Genomic DNA, 27,046 nt, shown 5'->3' with positions numbered 1-27,046 from the left:
GTATATTCCATGCAGATATGTAAACAGGGTTTTATCATTAAATTGTACTTGCATTTTTGTACCTGAAACTTTAATATTTCAGTGGAAAGTGGAGGTTTTCATGTCATTAGGAAAGTAGAATTAGCCTGACTTGTGGTAGAAACTTACAGGAAAGGACGTTGTTCATGTGATAGAAAGGAACACTGTTCACATGGCAAAGTAGTCCTTGACGTTCAGAGCAAAATACACCTAGCCAGTGATAGACATTGAGAGCAAATAAAAAGTTCTTGACATGACCTTCAGTAGCTATAAAGCTGTCTTCATGACAGTCCTTCTTAGAATTAGGACTTGCTCCCTTGATTGCTGGAATGTTATTTTAGTTGGGAGGCTTATCTTCAAGGACATTTTGTTAAAATGCTGCTGGATGGTGTCTGCATAGAGAACTTCATTAAAAAATTCTGGAGAAAATAATCACATTGTTTTGTTCTGATCCCTATCTTGGTTAGCCTATGAAAATGATTCTATAGGTAGGTAGTTTCTTTCTGAGGACTGTTCTTTTTCTTTCATAGGATTTTGAAGATCAAGCATTTGAATCATAAAAAAACTTTCACAGGATTTTCCTATTATCAGTAGGAACACACAAGAGTGTGGAATGTAGGATATGTGTCTGGCTTGAGGGCCTGTCTTCTCTAGCCTTTTTAATCCAGTTCCTAAACTAGGTTTATCTCATACTTCTATTATTTCAGAATGAGTTCTGGAATGTTTTCTCTCATCTTAAAAGAATGTTAACAAATTGTTTTTAATGAGGTTTTTTATGAGTGCTGTTCTCAATCTTATTTGAGTGAACTCTGAGTTTTTTTTTAATTCTTCCTCTGTCTGTGGTCAAATTCAATTGTATATGAGAGATTTTATTGATAATTTTTACTAGCAAATGCAGAAAATGCTAATTTCTCTTATGTTCTGAGTCTGTTTTACACTTATTAGCAAGGATTAACCTATTAAATATCACGAAGGAATGACTAGTGAGATTAAATCAAAGCATTTTTTGTCTTGCTAGGATCTGTATGAAGAGTAATGACTTAAATCTTTAAACAGGCTTCAATCTGTGTCAGTAGATCTTTGTGATTGTGATAGTCTCCATGTCTAACGGAGAGGTTTTTGTAAATAGGTTTTGGGTAAGTCTAACACTGTGGCTTTATGTTGTGAAATTATTAGTCTTTCTGTTTATGCTGTATGTCATGAGGTTTACTTACAAAGAACTAAATTAAGGAGGAGCACGTGTACCCACAGGACTTGGAGATACACTGTAAGAAATACACTTGCAATCAGATTCTGTCAGCATGTTATTCACATCTCTAAGTAGTAAGAGAATGTACAACAGTACCCCTAGTTTAAGGACTTAGGCCTGACAGTAATCAAGATGTTTCACTTCTGGGTTTTGTTGGATGCAGACGCATGCTCCCTCGTTCTTCAGGAGCATGTATGATGTCATTCTATTTCAATTCTCATGTAGTTTATGTGAAAGAGCTTGTGTTCCTTATCTGCTGAATACAAGACTATGCAAGGCTTCTGCTAATGGTAGACATGCTGTTGCAGTAAAATTGCATTAACCCAACCCAGTAGCTTTGTCTGAATGCCTTTTTTTGAATTCTTCATTCTTAAATTGAATGGATGGCTACTTGAGGAGTCTTCAACTCCTACGAAGTATTCAAGAAATAGAGTGCACGTGCATCAAGTGGAGCAGAGTTCAAAGGCTGACCTCCAAATAGTGCAAGATAGCCCTGCATTTTACTGGGCATGTTTTCATATAGATTTGCAAGAAAACCCAAGCAAAAGATTAAAAACTCTACTTTATTTGTGCTGGTACATTAGAGAAAAAGAAATTGAGTAGACTTGAAATTAAATGCTTCCATTGGGCAACAGTCCTGATTCCAGCTTTTCAAATTTATGGAAGTGTATTCTGGCTCATACCCAGCTGAACTTCTGTGACAGATGCACTATTTCTTCTCCTTTAAAGTTCATTCATACAAAAATATATCTCCAGTGAGATGTGTTTATTAACTTGAGATCCTTCTCAGATGAGACATACTGTTGCCTTTTTAAATTTACACAAATAGTTTTCACAACAGTCTCTTGCATTTGTTTCCAATGAACAAACATTCCTTGTTTATAGTTGCATCTGCTCCGGATCCTCTGAAATGTTACGCTGTGTTTGCTTATTGAAATCTGGCATCCTATAATGAACTTGGGTAATGTTGCAGTTGACTGGGTTTTGACCCATGTACTGTTACTGAGTATCTGCTTCTGTCATTAGCAGAATCTTTATCCAGATACGAGACAGTTTTCCTTATTTGTTTGCGTAATTTAGTTGTACGGGGTTTCGTATTTATCTTTGTAGGTTCAGGGTCTGTTGGAAGAGGCGGCCATTCTCCGTTTTTTGCTTCCCTGGAAATAAATGCTGCTTAGGAAAATAAAATTGTTTCTTGTGGACCCAGGGGAAATGCTTTCACTTGACCCCATCTTTTTGGTGTGTTTTTCAAAAGCAGTGTATCGTCATATTCCTCATTTAAAAGCCAATGTTTCATTTATTTGCTAGCACTCAGGTGTAAATTACTGCATGAAAAATTTAATTTTTCTTCAGTATATGATAGGAGCCTTTTGCAGCAGGAGGAATGGATCCATGTTAGATGGAACTTCGCACTTCCTCACCTATATAGGCTTCTTGGGAGCTAGAAGCTGTCTGCTACTATAGTGATTGTTTTTTATTAATTGTCATTGTATTTTTCCATGATCATTTTCTGAAGTGTTGCAGCATTTTGTGGGCGTGAACGGCGAGACTGAGTACTGTCAGCAGCTGATGGTTATTCAGCATGATTTGATATAGGATTAGTGCAGTGCGGCTGGTTTTCAGACACTTGAAGCTGTAATGTTCATTGCATAATTTGACTTTTTTAGAAAATACTTTCTTTGTATAATTTAACTGTAGCTATGTCTAGACGTATTTCCTGGGTATGGCTAAACAACTTTAAAGGTCAAGTGTGAGCTGATTTTTTTTTTTTTTAAACCTTCACACAAACAAAATATTATCCTTTTATATATGTTAGAACAAATAGGAGCTGCAGACATGGTAAGTGCAGCATTCAACACCTTCGCAAACCTCTGCAACTTAGAGTTGTTATTTTCCAGTAGTATTTTTAGTCATTTTAGCTTCCATTTGTAAGTAATTTGTGTGGTGCATTCTTAACAATCTATTTATATTGTTTCCTCTTGTAGTATTCAGTAAAACAAGATTACTCAGCAGCTCTGGTTTGGAAAAAAATTTGTAGGAACTCTTTCTTTACACTCCTTTATCCAGTAGTTTTAGAAACTATCTTACAATCAGAGCGGCTTAGGTTGGAAGGGATCTTAAATTTCATCTGATTCCAACTGTGCTTCTATGGACCTACAGGTTACCCATGTCCTCATCGAGCCTGGCCTTAAGCACTTCAGTAGATGAGGCATTCACATTTTATCTGGGCAACCTGTTCTAGTGCTCCACTGCCCTTGTGAATTATTTTCTTCCTCATATCTAGTCAAATCTATTCTCTTTTTACCTAAAAGCTTAGTTTTGTCTATTTTTCATGTTATTGTCTGTTGTTCTCTTGATGTGTAACAATTTTAGCATTTACCTGTAAACTGTTTGTTTCCTTGATGCTTACAGGAAATCGAGTGTTTTCTCTTTTCTTGTAGGATTTAGTTGTGTTCTGTTATTCTTCACAGATGGTGGCTACTGATACTAATAAATAGCTTGTGCCATTTTTTCAGTCAGCAGTCTCATAGAAAATTTACCTGAATTCCAGGGATCTTAGCATATTTGCAGTCTACTCCATTGTCGTAGCATACTTGACTGTTCTCATTCAGCATTTTCTGTTCAGAAGATAATTGAAATGCTATCTTCTCTGAGAGTATCCTGTCTCATCTGGAAACTGTAGGAGATTGTAGCTATTTTGAATGAATGAATCCTTTGGAGAGTGACTAAAACTTTTAAACCTTAACAGTCTTTATCTAATATCATAGTATCATAGTCTCGTGCGGGTTGGAAGGGACCTTAGAGATCATCGAGTCCAACCCCCCGGGATTCGAGCCTCTGTGCTGCAGAGCAGCACTTCTACCACTTGCGCCACAGGGGGATTCTAACCCAGGGCCTCCAGTGTTGCAACGCGGCATTGCTACCACTTGTGCCACAGGGGCGCACAAATGTCACCGGACTTCAAAAATGGAAGCTATGAAGACAATAATAATAAAAACAAACTTTCCTTCTAACGTTTCACGGACTAAATTTGAGTGTTATATTTTGCATAAGTTTATTTCTGCAGTAGTATTGAAATTCTCTCTGAATCAGTGAAGAATATTTGGGATTTTTTTTTAAATCAGCAGAGTAAATTCTTTGTAAATGATAAATTACCATTGTAAAGAATACCTAAGTGCGCCAGTCAATGAAAGTATTTCAGAAGTTGTCTGGTGAATCACTTCTGTTAAATGAAAATTTAGATTACATTATGACTTAATTGACAAGTCTGATGTCTTGCCTCAGAAACATGCCTGTTTGTGATTGGTAAGGGGCAACTTGTAACCCGCTGACATTCTCCAGCATGTGTTGCCATTATTCTGAAATCTAAACGTGATACTTGGAAAGGCAGTGCAGATTTACATTTGAGCGTCATAGCTGCAAATCCTCGGCCCACCACGTAGGGAGTAGAGAGAATATGCAAACCTATCAATGCATTTGTAGAGTAACTATTTTCTTATAATAATTATGATTCTCATTGGTGTTCTAGTTGGGTGGCTGTGATTGACTGTTGGAGACCATAGGAATTTAAGTGTTAGATTATTAGGAAATAAGAATGGACCAAGACTGGGTTTTTTGGTATAGGAGCACTAGGCAATATAGGACTTCCATATGACACTGGCAGTATACTGTTCTGAGGAATTTTGTTCTTTAAATGTATTTTTGTGCCCCTAAGATGTTGCCCAAAGGAAAAGCAACATGGAATTCATAATAAACATTTCTTGTTGGACAGCCATGGCAAAGTGATAGTGATGCTTAGGGTTCGTAGTGATGGAACTGGAGCGTAGGGCTAGGGAGTATGGCTTGAATTAATTTGGAATCAAGTTTTAAATAGATTTGTCATTAGTGATAAAACACAAAAATAAATCAGTTCTCTTCAAATAACCATTCAGCTGGGTTTCTCATTTGAAAAGAAAACTACTTAAAAGATTTTTTTCAATGACACACTTGTGTAGAAGTGTTAATTGCACTAGCTTTTTAATTGAAAGTTTTTATGCTATTTATTAAGTATTACCTTTTTTATTAAAGACGATGAAAAAACGAGTCTAGTGGGTCTCAACTCCTTTTGCACAGGAGTCTGTTGCTCCTCTAAAATTTGTTTGCCTTCTACCAGGAGTTCTGTGGAAGATCCTCAAGGAAGTGGTGAGCTGCCTTTGGCCTGACATATTAAAGCAAAAGTGGTGCTTTACAGAGCATTTTCTAAAGAATATTTAATTTTTCACCAAACTTGTTACCACTTTGTTCAACAGTTCATACATGATTGAAATGAAGACAAATTATGGGTGAGTCTGGGCGTTTATTCACTGTCACAAGTGGTTTAATTCCATAAACTAAATTGTTGCACTTAAAACATTTTATCATTTGTATTGATTCAAACAATTTTGACAAAAACTGAAGATGTGTTGAAAACTTATCTGTGCAAGCTTAGTGATCTTCTGAAAATATTGCCCAGTACAGTTTTGAATTTTTCATAGTGTTTTTCTGTTATTTTTTATTGAGCTAATGGAGTGCTCATAGAGTAAATTTTTTGTGATCTCCTTCATTTCTGTGATACTTCTATGCTCAGACATTTTGTGACAAATATCTTTTGAGATAATCTGCATTGGTAACCTTTACATGCTATTTTTAGCTTGGTCTGTGTCTTTCATCACTTTTATTTTTTTAAAATTTAACTCTTGCTTAATTTGGACCATTGTAATCTGAAGTAAAATAGTCTCAAAGAAGTTCTCAACATTTTTGTCAAGGATGTTTTGACCTCTGTTTTTTCACCTCCCTCATATGTCCAGAAATTTTTCTTTGTAACTCATTTGAGCAAGTAGCTTACATATGATATAAACCCTTAGTGTCTGCAGTTTTCATTGCATAATGTAGATTATTCTACAGCTGGAGTCCTGACTGCCCTACTAACAAGTTGAATCATCTTGAGGGATTGGGTGTACTCCTCTAGACTCTTCAGGAACTACTGTGTTGAATGGAAAACTTCTACCTAATGGACTGAAGTTAGATTTCTTGACCATTTAAAGAGGTGACTGATTAACACCACAGAGCCACCTCCTTAGGTGGTCGTTGCTTCATTAGAGCAAAGTAGTGTGCTTTTCACAGTGAGTTCTTTGAGAATGTTTCTGTGATTCTTGTTAAGCTGCTAATGTGGTGTCCCTCCTTTGACTCACTTGGAACTTGTGAAGTTTCTTTTGGATCTGCCTCATTTTTCTGCTGGAACTGGTGCATCACTGCTATTAACTGGTTTTCTTCCTTCCTAAGTGAAGTGATGGCTGAAGCCCAAGCTCTGCTACTTCGTGTTGACAGTTCCAATGCTGGAATTATACATAGGTCTACTGATTCTGAATTCTGCTAGCTATGTGGTAGCACATAGTAGTTAAAATTTCTTGGAAACTGGGCCAGCTTTCTCTTTGCCAGTTGTTGTGGAAAGGTATGTGTGTAGCTGGGGAGGGAAAAAGTATGCAAGGGAAAAGCCTTCTTCATATTCTATTACTCAGCTTGGACAAAGTCTGTGTAATAATATATGCTTCATTTCTGAAAATATCATTTTATTAAAATCTTTCCCTGTTTGAAAGAATATGTTGAGAACATCTACTTTGAAAAAACTAGGTGTTTTTTATATAGCTCTATGTTCAGAGCTAGTTAAGCATATAGAAAGATGAAACTATGAAGAAGGGTATTGTGGTTTAATTTGGCAGGTGGCAAGCATCCTTATGTTTGCTACCCTCCTTCTCAGTGGGATGGAGAAGTGGGGAGGATGGCGTAAAACAAAGTAGAACTTGTGTGTTGAGATAAAGCAATTTACTAAGATAGAGCAAAGCAAAAGGATAGTAGTTACTATAACATATGTATATATGCATGTGTATAACAAGTAACGCATAAGCAATTGCTCACTACTCACTGACCAATGTTCAGCTGGCATCCCAAGCAGCATAAGAGAGCTAGAATGGACTCCCATCCCCTTCAAAACTCTTTCCATATGATGTCATGTGATATGGAATATCCTTTTGGCCAGTTTAAGTCAGTAGTCCTGATTCTGTTCCTTCTCAGCTCCTTAGGCTTTTTCATGAGAAGGCCCTTGGCTCTGTATGACACTGCTTAACAGAAAGTACAAACATCAGTGTGTTATCAACATTGTTCTCCTAGAACCAAAAAGTAGCATCACACCAGACACTCTGTGGAAAACAATTCCATCCTAGCTGAAACTATGTCTATATCTACTCTTTGTTCCATATCACTTATGTCATGCTCAGGTTCCACAATTTCTACACATCCTAAATAGTTACAGTTTCCTATCTTGTTTGTTTTTTTAATGTCTATACCTAATATTTCCATAATCTATGGGCCATCCATGTAAATTTTCCATAGTATTCATTCTGCGTCTTACTTTCAGCTCCATTTGTTTTAAGTCTTTCAGTCCAGGAGAGATGATTCACAGTGAGTTATTGCATGCTGAAGGTAGCTCTTGTTCCATCAGAGTTTATTCTTTAACCTAAGCTGTTCTTACTGTAATACTGCTAACAAGACATAATTGTAATAATGATGACATACAGTATTATATAACAATTTAACGTCATAAATTTAAACCATTGGTTGGTCTCATCCAGCATCAAATCACCTCGATGTATACAACAGACATTCCCATCCTTCCACCTTACCCACCATGTGCACCCAGGTCCTTGAGCAAAAGCAATCCCATGAGTAGAGTCATAGAATCACCAAGGTTGGAAAAGACTTCTAAGATCATGCAGTCCGACCATCCACATATTGCCAGTATTTCCTGTTAAATTGTGTCCCTCAGTACAATATCTGTATGCGTTTTGAACACCTTCATGGTTGGTTATTTCACCACCTCCCTGTACAACTTTCAGGCAGTTGTAGAGAGTGGTAAGGTCACCCCTGAGCCTCCGCTTTCCCAGACTAAGCAATCCCAGCTCCTTCAGCTACTCCTTATAAGTCCTGTGCTCCAGATTCCTCACCAGCTTTGTTGTCCTTCTCTGACCACGCTCCTTGGCCTTTCTTGTAGTGAGGGGCCCAAACTGAACACAGTACTTGAGGTATGACTTGCCGTTGCCTGAGGCAGGAATAACACAGACAGTCTTGCCCAACATGTTCTTAATGTGTGCCACCAGACTTCATCCCCTTCTGTTTTATGTGGAGGTTTAATCGGTGAGGATGAGCTCAATTGGCAGATCTCTGAGTGCTGATTAATCAGCTGGCTTTTGTGAAATGTGTCCTAATGTCTGAATGTCCCAGTAGCCATTGCTCTCACTGTAGTCAGTAACAGTGCATTGTATTGTTCAGTTTTTTCCAGAGGTTGATGCGTGATGAGGGATGTGATATATCCACTCAATGCCATGTTCTTTGTCCCAGGTGTTCATGAAGTTGTTTCAGAAATGAGTCTGACTTTGTTATTTCTGGGGTGCTGTGATGCCACAAGACTTGCTTTTCAAGACTCAGGGTAGCATTTTGGGTGGTGGCATGGGGCACAAGATGTGTTTCTAGCCATACAGGGGTTGCTTCCACTACTGTAAGTACATGGCATTTGCCATGGTGAGTTTGTGGGAGTGAGATATAATCAACCTGCTTAGGCCTCCCCATGTTTATATTTCTGTGAACGTCCTCCGTAGCAAAGTGGTTTTATCTGCTTCACTTGTGTAATTACAGTTCATGTTTCATGTCCATGGATAACCTGTACAATAGAAGTCTGGATCAGCCCGTGACAGATGGTGAGGCTGTGATTTTCCACCACTCCTCCCCCTATGGCAGCCTCTCCAAGTAGAGCAAGCTGTCCTGCATTCTGCTGCCATAGGGACTGCAAAAAGTGATTAGTGATGTCATTTGTGGCATACCATTTGGCTGCCTTTGAGTCAGTTGATCTTGAAGCTCTAGCATGCCTGGCACAGCAGTGCTTAGCCCTGATGTGACTTTCTTCTGCAGCAGGCTGCTTCCACACTCCACTGGACATTCACACTGGCAGTATGGGACTTCTGTAAGGTGAGGGAGTCCTGCTGGTGACTCCTTGGTTGTCCAGTTGATGGATCAGGTGAAAACTGCGAATTAGGGAGTCTCAGTTGGTGTGATATTGCTGCCAGTGCACCATTGTAGTAGCAAAACAGCACTCTACCAGACACTTTGAAGAAAATAATTCTTCCCAGCTAAAGCTAAGACAAGGAGATTAACAACTACTTTTTATTTCAAAGGTGTAAGTCAGTAAAATCCCCTCCCCACCATCAGAAAAATAAGAAAAAAAAAAAAAAAAGGTTTGATAGTTCAGTGAGAATAGTAGAAGGACAAATTTCAAGTGTCATTTGGTTTTACAGTCTGCTTTATACAAAAATATAAGTATTTATATGTATTCATCATTTGGATCTAGTAGCACAGGTAAACAGGTGGAAATATGGTCAGATATACCAATATCTCAAAGAGTTGTTGTATCATGCAGGAGCTGTAATGATAGCAGTAATACTCAGCTTTGTCAGTGTTTGTGTGCAGGAAGATTATTTCCAGCAGAGGAAGAAAATAGTCTCCTTTTTCTTCCTATATGTGTGTAGAGAAACTGTTAGCAGCCATGTCTTGCTTACATCCTGGGATGTGTTTGTAGTGACCCCGAATATGAAACTATTTGTAATGGTTTAAAACTTTGTGCCTTCACAAAAGATAGCTTTATAGGACAACAGAAATTCTGCATTGTTTTAATGATGATAACTATAGTAAATGTAGCAGACAACTTGTGTATGATAAGTCTATAAGGATAATTAGCAGTTTGAGTTTTATACCTCTTGAAAGAGATCACAGAACTTAAGTAGTATATCTTTGACTATAGAAAAGAAGTCAACTTACTTTTCCAGTAGGATTAAATAACGATAGAAAAACTTGTTTTGATACGTCACTTTATGGTAGTAAAGTATGGTGGCTTCCAGGTGTGAAAATAATTAATGGACAGACTTCTTACAAAGTACTTAAGTACGTTCTAGGGCTCTAGTGCTATAAAATGCATAGTCTGAAGGAACTGAATTAATGTAAGTAGGACACCAGGCTGGCCTCAGCTAATGTATGGCATGGGATAGGTTGGAGAATGATATCAAAGGCATTACCATCTTTCATTTGTATGTACTGTTTTAGGCAGTTAGCTGCAGGGGAAGTCACAAAGGAGTTGCTATTTCCAAAATATCCCTGTCTACGAAGACATGTTTGTCCAGGATCTGTCCTTATTCTAATGATCACATGAAATTAATGTTTTTGAGCAGTAGGAAAGAGTAACTGGTACTTACTAGGTTGAAATAAATCACCTCAAGAAGCACTGAAACTGTTCACATTGTGAAATGTGCTGTGTGAAGTAAAGGTTGCTGTATGATGATATAATTCTTCAGTCTGTGTTAGCTGTCCAGCTTTCATTGCCTTCTGTTTTGGTTGTCTTTAGATGTTCTTTGATAATTGCTATTTCCAGACAGTAGGAAAACATTTTGCTCAGTTTATTTTGTTGTCAAATGAACATCTGTAACATCAAAACTGGAAAGCTTTTTCTCCAGTTGAGTTCTCTGACTTTGACAGAGTTTTTCTTCTTTTACTAATGAAGATGTAGCCTTTATCATTAGTAGCATCCCTCTTTGATGCTGTTATTGGCCAACTTAAATTTAACAATGGGACTTAATGTATCTATCAGTCCCGTTATTAAATTCGTCTTTTTGAGAGCTTGTGATTTTTTAAAAGGAGAGATAAGAACAATTGCTGAGGATAATGTACCTCAGCTTCTCAACCACTCCTGGAAGCTGTAGTGACTGGTTGACCAAACAGGCAGCACGCTGCTGCCAGTCAATATTCAGAGCTGTGAACCAGTCATTGCTTGCCCCTGTACTCAGAGAGTGGGTCCAGTGTAGACTTTGGCACAAATGTGTACACAACCATGATTCATGTTGTTGTTGTTCATGGCTTTTGTGTTCAGAAAACCTTCATCTGTCCACTTGTATTAATTTTTGTTAGTTGAATCAGATTGATTTGTTTCTATCTGCTGCCCTTAGCCTTTTCTTACTGTTCTTGAGTGTAATTTACATTTTCTCCCTTTAAATTAGGTAACAGAAATAGTTTTAGCGTTATGCTATTGAAAAAGTCTTTGATCTTAAGAAACGTCAAGGAAGAAGAGTGGGGGTTTTTTTAGCTACTTGTTCTATAAAGAAGCCAACAATACCAGTATAGATGGAGTCTCCTGTGAAATTTTTGGTCTTTGTCTTATATGTATGAAGTTTATCAGGTTTTTTTGTTAGTTTTGTTTTTGTATATATGGTTTTGCATCTTCTGTGGTAGAATTCCCATTAGCAAAAATAGTAGGTTTGCTTAATGTACCTCTGAGCTATGTGAGAATGTGAAGAAACAGTGTTATCAAATTGATGAGGATTTCCATTTACACTGTTATTTCTCCTTTGGCTTTTAAAATTACGTAAATATATACTCTCACTCAAGTAATCCATATGTAAAGCCGTAGCACGCAGAGGACAGGAAAATAAGAAAGCAATGGAAAGGAAGCAGGAGAAGAGATAGATAAGAGTATATAACAGCAGCAAAGGACAGGTGAGTGACTTTCCATTTTGATTTTTATTCCTTTGTTTTTTCATTTATTTTGACTTTCACACTTTGCTTCTCTACCTAAGATCTCAAAATTTATCGTAGTAGAATTGAGTTTAAGCAGGAAAACTTAAGCTTATTTAGTATATAAGATTAGAGGCATAGGAACCGTCCCGGGTTACTAATATTTAACTTGCATCGATTCTTCTTCTTTTTTTTTTTAGGTAACAATTTTTTTTCCCCCTTTTTATTTTAATTTCACTTATGGAATTATTAACATAGCTGATAAGTAACACTTTCCTGAAGGACAGTTATGTGTGATAGATTCTTAATGAATGACTTGTATGTGAGGGGAAAACACAGGAAGAAACTTAAATGTGTCAATTCTTTATAATGGATTTATGCTTTAGGAACATCTATATACAGTGGTTAGTGTTTTTTAAAGAAAACAATTGAGAACAAAGTCAACTGAAAGGAATGTAATATATTTACTGTAAGTAGAGTTGCCAGTGACCACCTGTACTTCAGTTATGACCTTTTCTTTTGTAAGACTTAACTCTTGGTTTCTTAAACTTTTATCAGTGTTCAGTTCAAACTGCGGTTTCCTGTTCCAGATGTCTGCTTTTGGTTGAATTTTTTTGTTTTTTTTTTTTTGTTTTTTTTTTTAAAGTTTCAGCCAAAGCGGTTCAGTTCCAAGAAGGCGGCTAGTGAAAAGTATGCTGGTTTGCTTGAGAATATTCTGGTGTCTTTCTTTGATGCTCCAGTGCCCCCAAGCTCTGAAGCAAGGATTTGTAATTTGGCAGGAGTTCAGCCTTTGTGTTGAGGATGTGCCTTTTGCCTCCCTGTAAAAATCCACCCAAATTTCCAGACCGGTTTACAAGGCTTTGAAAGATTGCCATTTGCATGAGCTTAATAGGAATTTCTTAAAACTTCGGAGTAGGTTTCCTTTAGATTCTGTTCACGCTGTGAATGCTCCAGGCAGAGATGAGCTGCATATTTCATCCCGTTTCTGCTGCAAATTGTAGTGGCTGGATCTGGGTGCTGACATTGAACTAAGAGTGGGCAGTGTATTGTCTTGTACTGCCACTGCCTATTCCCATTCCTGTTCACTCTTCATAACGAATGAGAAATGTTGAGCAGTGTGTCTCTTGATCTGGTGTTCTTATGGTCACAGAATACATGCATAGCTGGAAAAAATATTACTTTCATGTCCAGTTAACATTCAGATGTTTACTGTACTTAAACTTCAGTAGTTGAATGGATTTCAAGTTTTTAATGATCTTACTGAGCTTTGTAGAGTCCGATCAGTACAAATCTGAACTGTATTGGATCTATCTGAAACTGATGACACAGAAGGTATATTAATCAATTACAAACTGATCCAAGCATAAAAACCTGGATTTTATAGCTCTGAAACTTAAATTTTCATTTTAAATCATCAAAGTTTTTAAACTTTGAGAGTAATATTGATATGCAAGGTGAATTAGAGGTAGCTTTTAAAATTCTCTACTAAATCATAGGAACTCTACTTTAGTACTAGTTCAATTAAATGTTACTGGAATTCTCATCCTCTCTATTTACTGCAGAGATTAAAAGCATACTTGCTATTATCAGTTGACTGCTACGTCACTCTAATGAATTTCCTGTATGTAAAGCTGCTTCAGCAATGGATCAGTTTTATCGCTTTTCAAAGCTAACTGCTACCTGAAGCTGAAAAAGATCTGGTAGGCTTTTCTGGAAGGGACAGGGCCACAACAAAGATGTGGATGTGTATCTGTGGAAGTTTCTGTGTAGGAGCGCAACTATTCTGCTAATGCTTAGTGAATGTAATGATTTGGAAATGATTTGTTGAAGACCCTGCTGTAGTGGAAAGAATATTTTAAAAAGAAGTACCTTAGTTTTGTTTTGTTTTTTCCCCAACTTCATGCAGTTATAAGATATGCCACTTTAGACTTTGCTTGTTTCGTGGGTGGTTCTCTGAGTGCTTGATAATGCCTCTAAAACAGATCTCATGTGGATCTTTGAAAAGCTTCAGCAATGGCAACTCGTTTTAATCATTTGATCGGATTCGTGTCAGGCAGTGTATTCAGGAGAAGGATGAGACTTTTGAGCTGCCCAAGGCATACCTCTTCTTCAGAAGAACTCATCTGCTAAAAACAGCAGTCTGTTTAGCTGTGCAAAGTTCACTTAATTGTGGAGAACTGATTTATTTCTCTCCTACCCCCCACCCTTCCCCCTAGAAAAAGGCTTCCACTGACTTGTGTGCTCCTCCATATGTGCTTTGAGCTGTGCTTTGAAGTAGGGCAACTAGTTTTAAACAAAAGCTGTCACTATGCTTCTGCGTAACTTCTAGCTTGGTTTTAGTATGCTGACGTGTTAGTGATGTGGTTTAGAGTTAACAAAATGCAGTTCTTCATTTGCTTTGATGTTGGTTTCTGTAGGATTAGAATTAAGAGAAAATCATATTTCACTTGGTTTGTTGTGTGGAAGCAAACTAAAAATGGACTTAAAATGTAATTAAATGGCAGTGAAGCAATTATTACTTAGCCAGACATCTGTCTTGATGCGTAGGTGATTGTGTGGTGGAATCTGTGAGTTATTCTGTATTTTTACCTCCTCCACCTTCCTATTACTTCTCAATATCCCTAATAGCCGGAGAAATTCTGAAAAAATTGCTTATGATTTTTAGTTTCTTTTCTAAGTCATTCTAGCACACTACAGTTCGGAGTGTATAGATAAGGATTTTACAAATTTGCAAATGCACATTCTTTGTCATCCCTGATTAGTGTCCTTTAGTAACAAGATCCAAATGTTTTTACTTCATTTTTTAACATGAAGGCACAAACTTAAGAGCAGATTCCTAAAGACAAAAGCAAATAACCATAGAGAAACAAATTAGTTTAAGTCCAGTTGTATCAGTATTAAATTAGATGCGGGTATTCAGTTATATTGCTTCAAATTGGTTTGAAATAAATAAATAAAATCTGACCAGCAAAATTCTTCTGTGTTATATAGGTTTGATATTTAATAGTTTATATTTACTGTTCCTGAATGTTTTGCTTTTTTGTCTTGTTCTTGGCAGCAACTTGAATTAGTGGAACCAAGCGGCTGGATTCATGTTCCTTTAACAGATACCCATAAGAAGCCTATCCGCACATTTATGATTCAGATAGCTGTTCTAGCTAATCACCAAAATGGAAGAGACACTCACATGAGACAAATCAAAGTGTACACCCCAGTGGAAGAGAGTTCTATTGGTAAATTTCCTAGATGCACAACAATTGATTTCATGATGTATCGCTCGATAAGGTAAAATTTCCTAATGGTAAATAATAAAGACATTTTTTTGATGGCAGTGCTGTTGTTGAAATATTCGAATACTTAAAAGCAAGGATTACTTCAGTGTAATTATGTGTTTACATTTATATTTTGTACAATTTTGAAATAAAAGCTGGTGTTACAGTATTTTTTGTTGTGTGCAACTTTTCATTACTTTTTCTCTGAGTCTTCGGGTGCATTGCATTACCTGAGATGGGAACTAGGATTGTTTAAAAACTGCGTTTATGATATGGAATAATGATTGATTTGATACAGTGTTGTTTTTTTGTTTTGTTTTGTTTTGTTTTTTTTGTTTGTTTGGTTTTTGTTTGTTGTTTTTTTTTTCCTCATAGATTATTTCCTCCTTGATCATTCATGGAAGTAATAGTTCTACTGTTTATTTCTTTACCTAACTTATACTTTGAAGGAGCATTCTTTCTGAATAGCATAGTTAGGAATAGGAATACTTAACACTTAGTAATTAGACTGAGACATTAAATTATTATTTTATCCTTCTGAAAAAGTATGTTTTAGAAAGTAGGCCATTGAAGTACAAGGATTTTTGAAGTGTTCAGCAGGGATCTTTCATAAGTGAACTTATGAAAATTGTTAATTAAAAATAAGGAAATGCTTATGGAGTCCATAATTCTTACGGAGTGTTGTCAAACAATGACATAATGTCCTCCAGAGGAGAAAGGAGGTGAAACAGAAAATGCTTGACAGAGAAGGATGAGGATTCTACTGTTGAAATCCTGAAATACTTTGCATACTTTAATGGAGTAAGCTGATGTTTGCTGAACAGTGTCATCCTTGACTGAACTCCACTATCTTTTGGAAGACAATTAAAATGAGTATTGTCTGATAATGACGTTTGTAAAGAAGTCCATGAATAACCTGAGTTTTTAATGTTATCATACTGGTATTCTACCTTTTCTGTATGAAGGATGGCAGAACTCCTGTTCAACGGAGGCAGCCTTAACTGATACTTTTTACCATGTCTCAGACAGTTCTGTGGATTTTTATTGTACGGTGTTGGGGAGTTGTACATGTCTATGATCTTATTTGAAGCAGAATTTGTATGCTCATTTATATGACTTTGTATTTTAATCTTGACTAAAAAAAGTTACTTGATAAATTATTGAGGAAAATTGGTTATTAGGTATGAAGTTTTCTGTGTATAGGTTTTTGTTATTGTTGCAGTTAGACCATCCTACCTTTGTTGTCACACCTTTTACTTCTTCATGATTTTTCAATGATAATTTGGTGGTAGTTCTAAATCCTGTTTAGGAACAATTAAAATATTTTGATTCAGGGAAGCATTTTAAAATATTCCCTTCTACTGTACAGAATGTGTGGTATACTTTAGTAGTGCAGACGTCTATTTTCTCATCTGTTCAAGTGACCAGTCCTTGAAGTGAGCCTGAATGCATTCCTTAGGAAGCATCCTGGTGAGTGGATTGCATAGGAGTTCAAGGGTTGTCTAAATAATCAAAGGTGTCCAAGTCATTAAGAGTACATATTTTAAAGCAACTCACTTCTTTAGACTGATGAAGTCCAGTCAAATTCCTCATATTACGCTATTAGCAGTGTTATACAGTAGCCTAAGAGCAAATCTGGGTTGATAGGACTGATTCTGCTTATTCTTCACTGTTTCAGTGGGAATGGATCTTTAGAGAGCTAGTTTTTGTCTTGCTTTTTTTTTAATTTTTTCTTTTTTTGGGGGCTCCTACATCTTTGTGAAAGAGGTACCAAGTATTTCTATCCAGAACACAAAGTTGTCATTCCTGAAATCAGCCTGACCGCCAACACAACTTTAAAATTGAAAGGCTGTTTTAGTAGCTTTAAGAAATGGTGGTACCTGTATTAAACTGGATGCTGTTAAAGATCTGTGTTGGTGAGGGGGACTGTACTTTAAAAAAAAAATTGTATAAAGCTTTTGCAGTCTTTTACTAAACATCAAAGTGTTTAAGGTTCTTTAAAAGTGAAGGCTGTGGTTACTTTATTCTTCTGTCAACAGCAGATCTAGTCTAATGCTGTACATTCCGCTATTTTGTTTCTGCTATATTGCTAGTATTTACCATTCCCAAAGTTGTGCTTTATACAGTTGCTTCTCTGCCTGTTCTCCAAACTGCATCTGTGAAATCAATCCTTGCCCCTTTTAAAATGAGTATATATTTAGTATTGGGTAACTATTTATTTTAGTATTGGTACTCTGCGGTAAGGCACTGGGAGTGAAAAGTGAGTTGTCATGATGATGAGGGTGGGAGAAGATTGAAAGAGAGAGTACAGCTGGTAACCCCTTCAGCTGCTGCTGACAGGAAAAAATATGACTGTGCCTGAAAGGCAGTGTAAAAATACAAACTCATTACTACAGTTCCTGTCTTGCTCCTTGATAGTCAGTATTACTGGAAACAAGTATGGTGGCTATGTTAAAACTAACTTAGATCTTTTTTGTGTTATTTCATAACAACTGTAGAGTGCATTTGTACTTAACATCTGTGAAAGAACATTTGTTTTGACGTTTCTAGTGCTTAGTCACATAAGGCTGATGATTTAGGTGATGAGATCCCAGAGGATTGTCTGAATATAAGATACTACTTACGAATTAATACAGTACTTTGCATTTGAATTAGGATAAACAACCTTGTCTGCCAAAACATTGCTGGAAGTTACCATGAATGTGATGTGTGTAGTTGCTGCTACTTTTTTTTCTTGCACATGGGTGTGGGGTTTGCGTTTGTTTTTGGGTTTTTTTTGGTGCAATTCTATGGAATCTCATCACCTAAACAAGGAAATTTACATGTCTAAGTGCTAAAATTGTTGAGCAAGTAAGTATTTCCAAGGAATTACTCTGAGAACAGAAAGTTCTTGTCATGTTAGTTTAGCTAAAGTTTGTAGATTACCTGTCCAAGTGTTTCTTTAAAAGGCATCAAGAAATGTTGTAAACTATAGTTAACTGCTAATGTGTGCTAGAGATCCAAGGTTGCAAACCTATAGAAATGCCTGAATGTGTTATCATCGTAGTGAAAACATGCAAAAAACAAACATTCTTAGGCTCCTGTATCAATAGTACTGTTGGAATACTATATCCACTTTGACATTGGTTTCTCTTCAATGTGTGTGGGTTTTTTTCAATGGGATTAGAAATAATTTATAGTGCAGTATACTTGCCTCACATATTCACTTCCTGCTCAGTCTCAAAAATAAATTTCCTTGGCATCCCTTAATAATGTCTTGCATCAGAACTACTTTTTAGTTCAGTTTTACTTTGTTTTTCCACACATGCATGCTTTAGTTCCTGTTTGGAAGGAGACAGGTACTGTAGTCTTCAGTGTGTTCAGGCTGTCTACCTCTCTTTAGAAATGAATAGAGAGCACTGTTTTTAGCATGCTGACAAGTTACTGAAGATTCTTTTTTTTTTTTTTAAATTATTATTTTTTAAACAAGCAGCAGCTGTCCAAGAAACTTAACCAAGGTTGTTCAGTGAGGATTTCTTCTCAAGCATTGTAAAAGTCTTGAGAATTATATGCTGTAAGAGTATTGCTATTAGGAAGAGGAGGAAGAGCTGTGGTGCCACCTTTTTCCACGATGATCTATTGTGGCTGTACCTTAAAATATTTGGTAACTTATAGTTCCTTGTGGCTAATGACAAAAATGAGCAACTAATTTACTTTTTCTGAAGTTGATGAAATGCTACTTTTGGCAAGGTGGTTTACAGTAAGTCTTCACAGGTAGACATGCTTTCACGCTGCAGTGAGACTGGAGGTCAAATTCAAGTCATTGATAACTCCACACTAAAACGATTAGACTAGGTGTTTATTGAACAGTTGGCATGTAAATTGTTTTTCTGAGAGTTAAAGGCTTAATGTGAATGAAGTATGAGAGATCAAACACTAACAGGAATCTTACTCTAGAACTTGCTTTTCTTCATCTGTTAGAATAATTTAAAGGGGGCAACTGAACGTGATTTAGGATTGTAATTGATGTGTGCGTGGGAGGTGAACCAAATGCCCTGATCACCGGTGCTGATAAGTGAAAATGAAAGTGAACTCGTTTCTAATGGTGCAACTGAAGGACCTTGGAGAGCTACCCATTGTTGTGAAGGTGGGTAATCAGCTCAGCTAAAGCAGTGAGCCAGGTCTCTAGGCAGTGTGCTAGCACTTGAACAAATATACACCTTCCACAAAGCAGGAGTCTGCAAGAATATCTTTGATTCTGAAACTGCAAGTGAAACAGGTCCCTGTGCAATTTATTACCCACCACGGTAAGCTGAGCTAGCTACAGAACTCAATGCCACACACCCTAAATTGGGATAAAAGGATTGGATGTAGTAATTACAGATGAATCACATTAAATGCTATATACGTAAAAAGAGTCAGAAACTAGTGTAATAAGCTTCACATAAAATCCTGACACAATGGATAGTGGTTTCTTTTAACTCTGATTTTCAGGCTGGATCTTAACTGAGTGAGAGTCCATTGCTATACAGAGTCTAACTTTAAGTGAAAGAATGATTGGCCATTGTTTATGGTATTTTGGTTATGTACTTTGGTATGGCAATAAATCATGGAGGTTATTTTTAGTGGGTGTTTTTCTTTCATATACCACCCAGATTTGTAGCTTCAGTAGAATGTATCAGCAGTCTTTAGAGTCATTGGAGTGACCCTAGATTGACATCGGCATGTGCTTGCTTAAATGGGAACATGCAAGCTTTGGAAATCTGAAGAATACGTGACAGCTACATACAGTACAGTGTCATGCCTTGAGAGCCTAATTTGTTTTATCAGTTGTTACCTCTGGATTCTTACGTACAGTGACAATTTAAGAATAAATTGCTGTTAAAAACAAATGGCTATAAGGATGCTTTGCATTCTTTCTTAGATATACACAAAAATAGCTGTTTTACCAAATGGTTTAACTACACATTATTTTAATTGCTTCATTAAATACCACGTTTTTGTTTTTTGGTTTTTTATTTGCTGGAACATGAGATGATAATCTAAATGCAATTAAATAATAATACTGAGAGTATGTGCACTACCCCAAAAGATGAGTTTACTGAGGCTTCCAGGCAAAGATGTTGGGTGGTCGGCTGTTGGTTTGTAGTAAATGTTATATTCTAAATTTGAAAGGTGTTAAGGTGCTTTTATTAAACTGTATAAGCCATCATTAGACATTATTCATTGAAGTAAATTTTAGGTAATCCTTCATAGGATGTTTGCTGCATTTCCAGATGATGTTTCAACAAGCTACTTTATATCAGTCTTACAGTTACCTATGAGACTTTTCCATTTGCACCAAAGAATAATTGTTTCTTTGTAGCTAGTCAACAGTATTAGCATGGTTTAGTTTAACAAACGGGAAAGAAAAATCAAGTGGTGAAACTGAAGCTAATATTGACCATTGCTAGGGAGTATAATCCAGATGTAATTATATATCAAATGAAAGGTAAGTTTGGGTTCACAGCAGATTTTAAGCACCTGAACTCTGATCCCACTGAAGTGAATTACTGCTGTTAAGTAGGGAATAGTTCAATTTCTAATACTTTAATTCAAGTAGCTTAAATAGCATCAGTGAGTTCCCAGTAGTATAGATAAAAACAGGCCAACCTTCAACAGTTTTGGAAATTTTATTTTTCCTTTATAATTTCTTCTTTAGCAAGTACATTCTAGGCACATACAGCATGACACTGAACATGCCATTTGTTTAAGTTATAAATTCAGAGTGTGTAAAATTCTTTATGTAAAATGCTGTCACTAGAACTCTGCACTACTAAAGTTAGGAGGCTGTAGATTTTTTTCTAGCTGTGTTGACTAAAGGGCCTCTGAGCATCATAACTGTCAACTGTTTATCTTCCCCCACCCATTTTCTGTAAAACCTGGTGCTGGCTGAGATACAGCAGCTGAGGTAGTGTGGTGTTTTGTTGTTGTTTTGGTGTTGTTTTCTTTTTTTAATTCTATTTACTTTCTCAGGGTGGTTGTGGTAGTCTTGCTTCTTGCTGTATCTAAAGCTGGCAGTGTGACTTCTCATTGCTGTCTGGTCAAACAGGTTTGCTGATGACACCAAGCTGAGTGGTGCAGTTCATACAACAGAAGACATGGCTGTTCCTTAGTGCCTGCTGTCTAGAGATATTAAACTGTAACCTCTGAGTTTTGTGAAGACAAATTCAGTGCTGTTATTGAATTGTTGGAGGTATAGGGATAAACATTCTAGAACAATTTGAGTAGGGAAACACATTGTGGCTCTAGCGTAAGAATGGCGTAACACAAGAATAAGACCTGAAAGAGACAACTGCTACAACTGCTATTCCATTCCACTGATGTCTTTTTTTTTTTTTTTTTTTTTTTTTTTTTTAACAAACAGAAAAACATTGGAACTAAACCAACATAATACATTCACATGCAGAATAAAAGCTTTCATTCACTCCAGTCTGTTTCTGTGGCTACTGGTGCGAGCCCTGAATTTCTTGCTTCTAAGTCATTGTCTCCAACCTCTTCTGGTTTATAGCACTTGTTTCCTTCCCAGTCTTCCCACTAGGTACAGTCCCTAGTCAGATTTACTTTTCCACCTCAGCTTTTTTTTTTTTTTTTTTTTTTTTTTTTCCATCCTCTCATTCCTGTTTTCTTTCCCACATTTGTTGCTGAAGGATCTTATCAGTTACAGATTTTCTCACTCGATACCTGTTTCTTCAGATTTCTCTCCTCCCCCACCTAAATCCCCTCATCTGCCCGTTTGTTTTTTTTCTTTTTGTTTTTTTTCCCACAGACTTTCCCTAGCTAGTCCCAACTAAGACCACATGCTTCCTCCCCATAACATGCGTTCTGCCTCTCAGCTCCCTCTCCATCCCATTGAAGTAACAAGATGATGGGTTATTAAGAACATAGGGAAGAGATTTGTCTGAATTTGGTTAGCCCAACCCAGGGATAGTCAGCTGCTTCCAGGTATTCTGTAGTGAAAATTTACTTTGTCTTACAGTTTCACACTAGATCATGTTCAGGATTGTTCTGTGGGGTGTGTACGTTTTCAGTCCTGGCCAAAGTTAGGCAGGCTTTCATTAATGGTTGTTTAGGTATATCCTTTATTCTCCTTCCTTTCCCATCTAATTTCAGAAACCCCACTGTGAAGTACTAGAGTGGTAGAAGTTTCCAAATAAAAGGTGGTGAGAGTATTTCTCTGAAATGGCTGAATAATTTTGGCTGAAGTTTTCCAAAATAAATTCTGTCTAAGGCAGACAGCTGGTATGGGAAATTTCAGCTGAAAGAGTTGCAATTTGGCTAAGTTCTGAGAAACTGAGAAGAGATTTGTGAGGGGAATTAACCCTGGCTAATGTTTCAGGTTTCACCAAATACTGTTTTCTTGGCATATACTTTGTCACTTTGTGTAGACCTTCCCATTTAGTTTAAAATGGTTCTCTATAAGTAGCCAATTTCATGGGTGTAATTCTTGTCTTTATTTCCTTTGGACAAGATAAAACTGTGTTGAAACAATTTTTAAATGTAAAATAAGTCTGCTAAGCTTCAGTACTGTAAAAGAGCTGTTTTTGTTTGGGGTTTATAGAGCCAGAAAGATTTTGAAGTAATTTATTTGCTTCTTCAGACTAGTTGAAGTAACTTCCTGTATAGGTATAATCTGTCAGAGCCATTTGTATTGGAAATGTTTCAGTTCTTTTATGATTGTAGCTTACACCGTGAATATATGTTAGAGAAGCACTCTTACAGAGCTAGGACTCTTATTTTAATGTAGTATCTGTAACACCATGCTGCAAATCTTCCCTAATGTGCAATCTGTACAACAAGAAGCAAAGTAGTCTCCTCTTTCCAGTTCTCCTTAATTATTTATGTGAGCCAGACACACACTCTTGTTTTTTGGTTGTTTTTTGTTTGGTTGGTTTTTGTTTGTTTGTTTGTTTTTTAATATATATGTTTTGGGTTTTGGTGGGTTTTTTTTGTTTTTGTTTTTTTTTCCTTCTTTACTCTCTCTTAAGTCAGGTAGCTTTAATGACTCATTTGATCATAAAGGGTCATTTTGTACTTTGTTGATCCTGAAGCACTCAAACGAATATGAAACTCACAACAAGGAAAAAACACCACACACAAAAAAAACCCAAGCCAGTTCTCCCTTAAAGATGGTTAAGGTGTAGAAAATTTGCCCCATCCATTTTCTGTTAGCCCCCATGACACTCTGAATAGGTAGCTTGAGAAAATTTCTGTCTCTGGACAGTCTCTTCATAAACTATGATTTCTTGTTTCAAAAACACATTGGAAAGCAATCTGATACTAGAAATACATTGAACTGTAGGGTTCTTGTGATTTGCAGTGGCTACTTCTTCATGACCTGACTTGTGTCAGCAGCTCCAGGTGATGTAGAGGTCTGTCAGTGCTTTATATCTATCTCTACTAGGATGCTCAGACAAGAGTCAAAGCATTTACCATTGATCAGCCTTCGTGAAGGAAAAGGAGTGGCAAACATATTCACTGAAAGTGTATTAGATCTCCTATCTTACTCCTATCTAAAATACCTCCTAGAAGAGGGGGAAAAAGCTAGAATAATTGTCTTTATGGATGTTATGAAGGTATTTTCTAGATATAGTATTTAAATCTCCAAAGCAAATACATATATGACATCTGAAAAAAAGAGGGTTGGGGGGGAGGGAGTAGGAAGAGAACCAGGTAAAACAGTCTAAGGGAAGAAAGCTCTTGAAGACCTGTTTTTCCAGAGGCTGAATTTTGTTTAAATGAGAAAATAAGGAAGATCTGACAGATTAGGGTTAGTAATAAGAGTACAAGGGATAATTAGAAGAATAAGTTCCAGACAGCTTTGAAGTTAATAATAACTCAATTGAATATACATTAGGAGTAATAGTTCTGTCAGTCATTAGGTTTATTAGGCCAACATAGTATGCATTTCAACATTTAGAGCTGCTCCAAAAGTAGCATCTCCCATTTTATTATCCTGGTCCATGACATCAGAGGCAGATGTTGGTGGTATGGCAGTAGAGGGTGAACCTTCCCAATGGAATTCCATTCCATGTTGTTGCTGTGTGACAGCAGAGGAGCAGTCTAACAAAATGGCGTCTGACATGGAAGTGTGTGTGAAGCAAAGGTGTGTCATTGAATTCCTCCTTGTGGAGAAAGTTGTGTTTATTGACGTCCATCAGCACTTACTGAACACATCTTTAGACCAAGTAGTGTATGTGTGCACAGTGAGGCAGTTTGTGATGCATTCTAGCAGTGATAAGAGTGGGTCAGCTTTTCTGGTACAGATGTTTTCAAAGGCAGCATGTGGGCTTTTGTTCATGGCTGGCAAAAATGCACAGCTATGGTGGTGAAAATGCTGAAGAACTGTTTTGTAGCTGAAAATTTGGGCTATAAAATAGTGTTCTCTGTACCTGTTGTGGTTTTCGTTGAAATAAATAGGAGGATTTACTTTTTAGAACAACCTATGTACATAAGTAAGGAAGCGTCCATGTTCATCTCAAGTAGTAAGCACAGGTCTAAATTATCAGAGATTTCTGAGTAAGTATGTAAACCTGCTTGTTCTTTTACATTCCTCCCTAGGCATTTACTTACAGGCATTGGCCTATGCCACTTCCTCTTTAGGAGAAGGTTGGTGTTGAGCCTAAACCCAAAAAACTTTGCTTGTGAGATTAGAAAGAGCTAAGGAAAACAAAAGTTTGGAGAAGTCATGTGACTGTGAAGGATAACAAATGTAGTAAAAGCGAGGAGTGTAAGGTTTGAAGTGTCAAAGGTGGAAAAACAAGGAAGTGCTCTTCCTTCCCTCAAAAGCACTGAAAACTGCAAGAAAATATTGAAGAGCCCATTTAATGCTTTCCAGGGCCTCCTGTTGGGGCAGGTGGTACTAAATGAATCAGATACTGGTTTTTGTACTTTCTTCAATGGTTTAAGTTCTTGGCTGTTGGCAAAGTCTGCTTAAAACATGAGGCTAACTGAGAGTAGAAACATTGTCATTTGAGAATAAAGCTTTGCATTTCTGTAACCCCCCAAACCAAACTTCTGAGTAGGTCTGAGAAAAGAGAGGGGAAAAAAGCCTGCTTTCTCATCATAGTATGTTGAGAAAATGTTTAGACTGATCCATAGCTTTAGAACTTCTATAGCTTTAGTTACATTCTATAATGTTGGCAAGAATGTAGTTCTTAGTCTGAATGCTGTGCTTGTTTTGAAATTTAAATAATAAACAATTTATGTATGTATATATTTTAGCTTAAAATCACATTTTGTCGGGTTTGGCTGTTAATAAAAGCTTATGGGGAATCAGCACTCTGTCTTTCCAGTGAAAATATGAACAGGACCACACAAAATGCTTCCACTGTGTCATTTCTTTTACTGCTGTTCCATTAAAATAAACTCCTTGCCACAGAACTTACTTGTCATTTCCCATTTCTCAAAAATACTGCGAGTTGTGTAGTTTCTTGGGCTTTACCACTTCTAGCTTTGGTATCTACTCAACTTTATATTTGCAGAAGATCCCTTTGTATTCCTTCCTGCCATTCCTTTTTGACCACATATGTTGTTGGATCTTAAACGTACTTTATTAAATGCAGATTTTGGCCAATGAGGCTTACAGCTAGACAACAGGGGCTGGTCAGGTGGTGTCATATTCCTCTTGGTTACTGTGACTGCTGATTCCAGCTAGAAAGCACTTGTGACTATAATGCATGTATTCTTCCATTCATGTATGTCTCAGTATTTACTGAGATAAATTCTTCTGTTTATAGTATGTATTTTCTCATTCTCCTGGATTGCATTGCTTGTCAAGCTCCATTGAGGAAGGGACTTTGACATTTTGTATTTCTTTGTATGTGCTTTTCTCTTACAGCTTGGCACTGTGTGGTTCTCCATTCTTGAGTCTGTGAAGCAGTGGCTGTATTTTGTTATTCAGTCCTCTTGATTCAAACCTTGTTTTTATCTCATCAAACAATTGTTTATCTGCCTTTCCTTTTTTACTTTTCTTTTTTAATATCAGGTATGATTTTTTTTCCCAGCATTCCTGAGGTTTTCCTTTTACTTCTTTGAAGGTGAGCACAACTAGAACTTGTTTAGAAATCAGAGGAACTGGTTTAAAAGTTTTTGTTTGTTTGTTTGTTTGTTTGTTTTTCCTTTCTGCTTCATCTGTACTAATGAAAATTTGCAATTATGTTCTTAAATCCTAAAAAGGGATGTTGATGTACCTTCAGATCACAAATGCCCAGCAAATTGTGAACTGGGACCCTGGGGGCTTGCTGTCTTAAACTCATGGTCAGTACCAGCAACTTTGATATTTCCTCTGACCTTCAGAGTAGTTCAGAAAAATTACTGCAACAGCCACTCACTGTGCTCATGAGAGGATAATATGTGATATCAACTGCCCTGAAGATCTATTCTGGTACCAGTGCACAGTAAAACAGTTTGATATGCTGTGAAAAACTGTAAATAAAAGCTTTTGTATTAAGCTTGATTCAGGATGCTTTTTACTATGCAAGTTGGCTTTGTTCACCTCTTGAAAGCTTGGCATCAACTAATACTGCTCACTTGCTCCTGCACTTGATGAATCCTTGCAACGTTTTGTTACATTTTTCTACGCAGTTAGTTTCCAACACTTTCTCTTAGTTCGTAAGGAAGTGAATAATCTGCGTTTACATTCACTGCCAGTAGTGTTCACAAGCTGGCAGGTAATGCTCACAGGGCTGTGCTTGAATGCATCGCTTCTGCTATGCTCTTACCCTTCACTATGCCAACAGCTGAGAGCTCTGTGAGTTTCCCCTACACTTGCATCTTCTGGCTCACTGTCAGTCAAGCTGTGCCAACTGCACCAGCCAGTAAAAGCATATAGGAAAAATAAATTTGTACAGGAAAGTGATGA

The 27,046-nt window shown here is 36.9% G+C and overlaps 1 protein-coding gene across 7 annotated transcripts in view; it reads left to right on the top strand.

Moving 5' to 3' along the window:
- Positions 1 to 27,046, top strand: part of ANAPC10 (anaphase promoting complex subunit 10) — a 113,982-nt gene that overhangs the window by 14,067 nt on the left and 72,869 nt on the right. For 2 of the 7 annotated variants that reach the window (XR_014945761.1, XM_015861104.3), the window contains one exon: positions 14,952 to 15,334. The exons of 2 other annotated variants lie outside the window; for them this stretch is intronic. Coding sequence is in view for 2 of the 5 variants with exons in the window: in XM_015861104.3 (XP_015716590.1) it covers positions 14,952 to 15,182 (231 nt within the window). In the remaining 3 variants the exon portion in view is untranslated. Of the gene's footprint in view, positions 1 to 5,420; positions 5,469 to 11,767; positions 11,876 to 14,951; positions 15,335 to 27,046 lie in introns of those variants that run through there. 3 more of the 7 variants (XR_001554834.3, XR_001554835.3, XM_085546485.1) reach the window with 3 other exon arrangements.

This window comes from Coturnix japonica, chromosome 4 (assembly GCF_054131305.1).
Source record: "Coturnix japonica strain WE chromosome 4, WE-NBRP24, whole genome shotgun sequence".
Taxonomy (NCBI): domain Eukaryota; kingdom Metazoa; phylum Chordata; class Aves; order Galliformes; family Phasianidae; genus Coturnix; species Coturnix japonica.
Note: the sequence above shows the minus strand (reverse complement) of the source record. Positions and strands in the feature narration are given on the sequence as shown.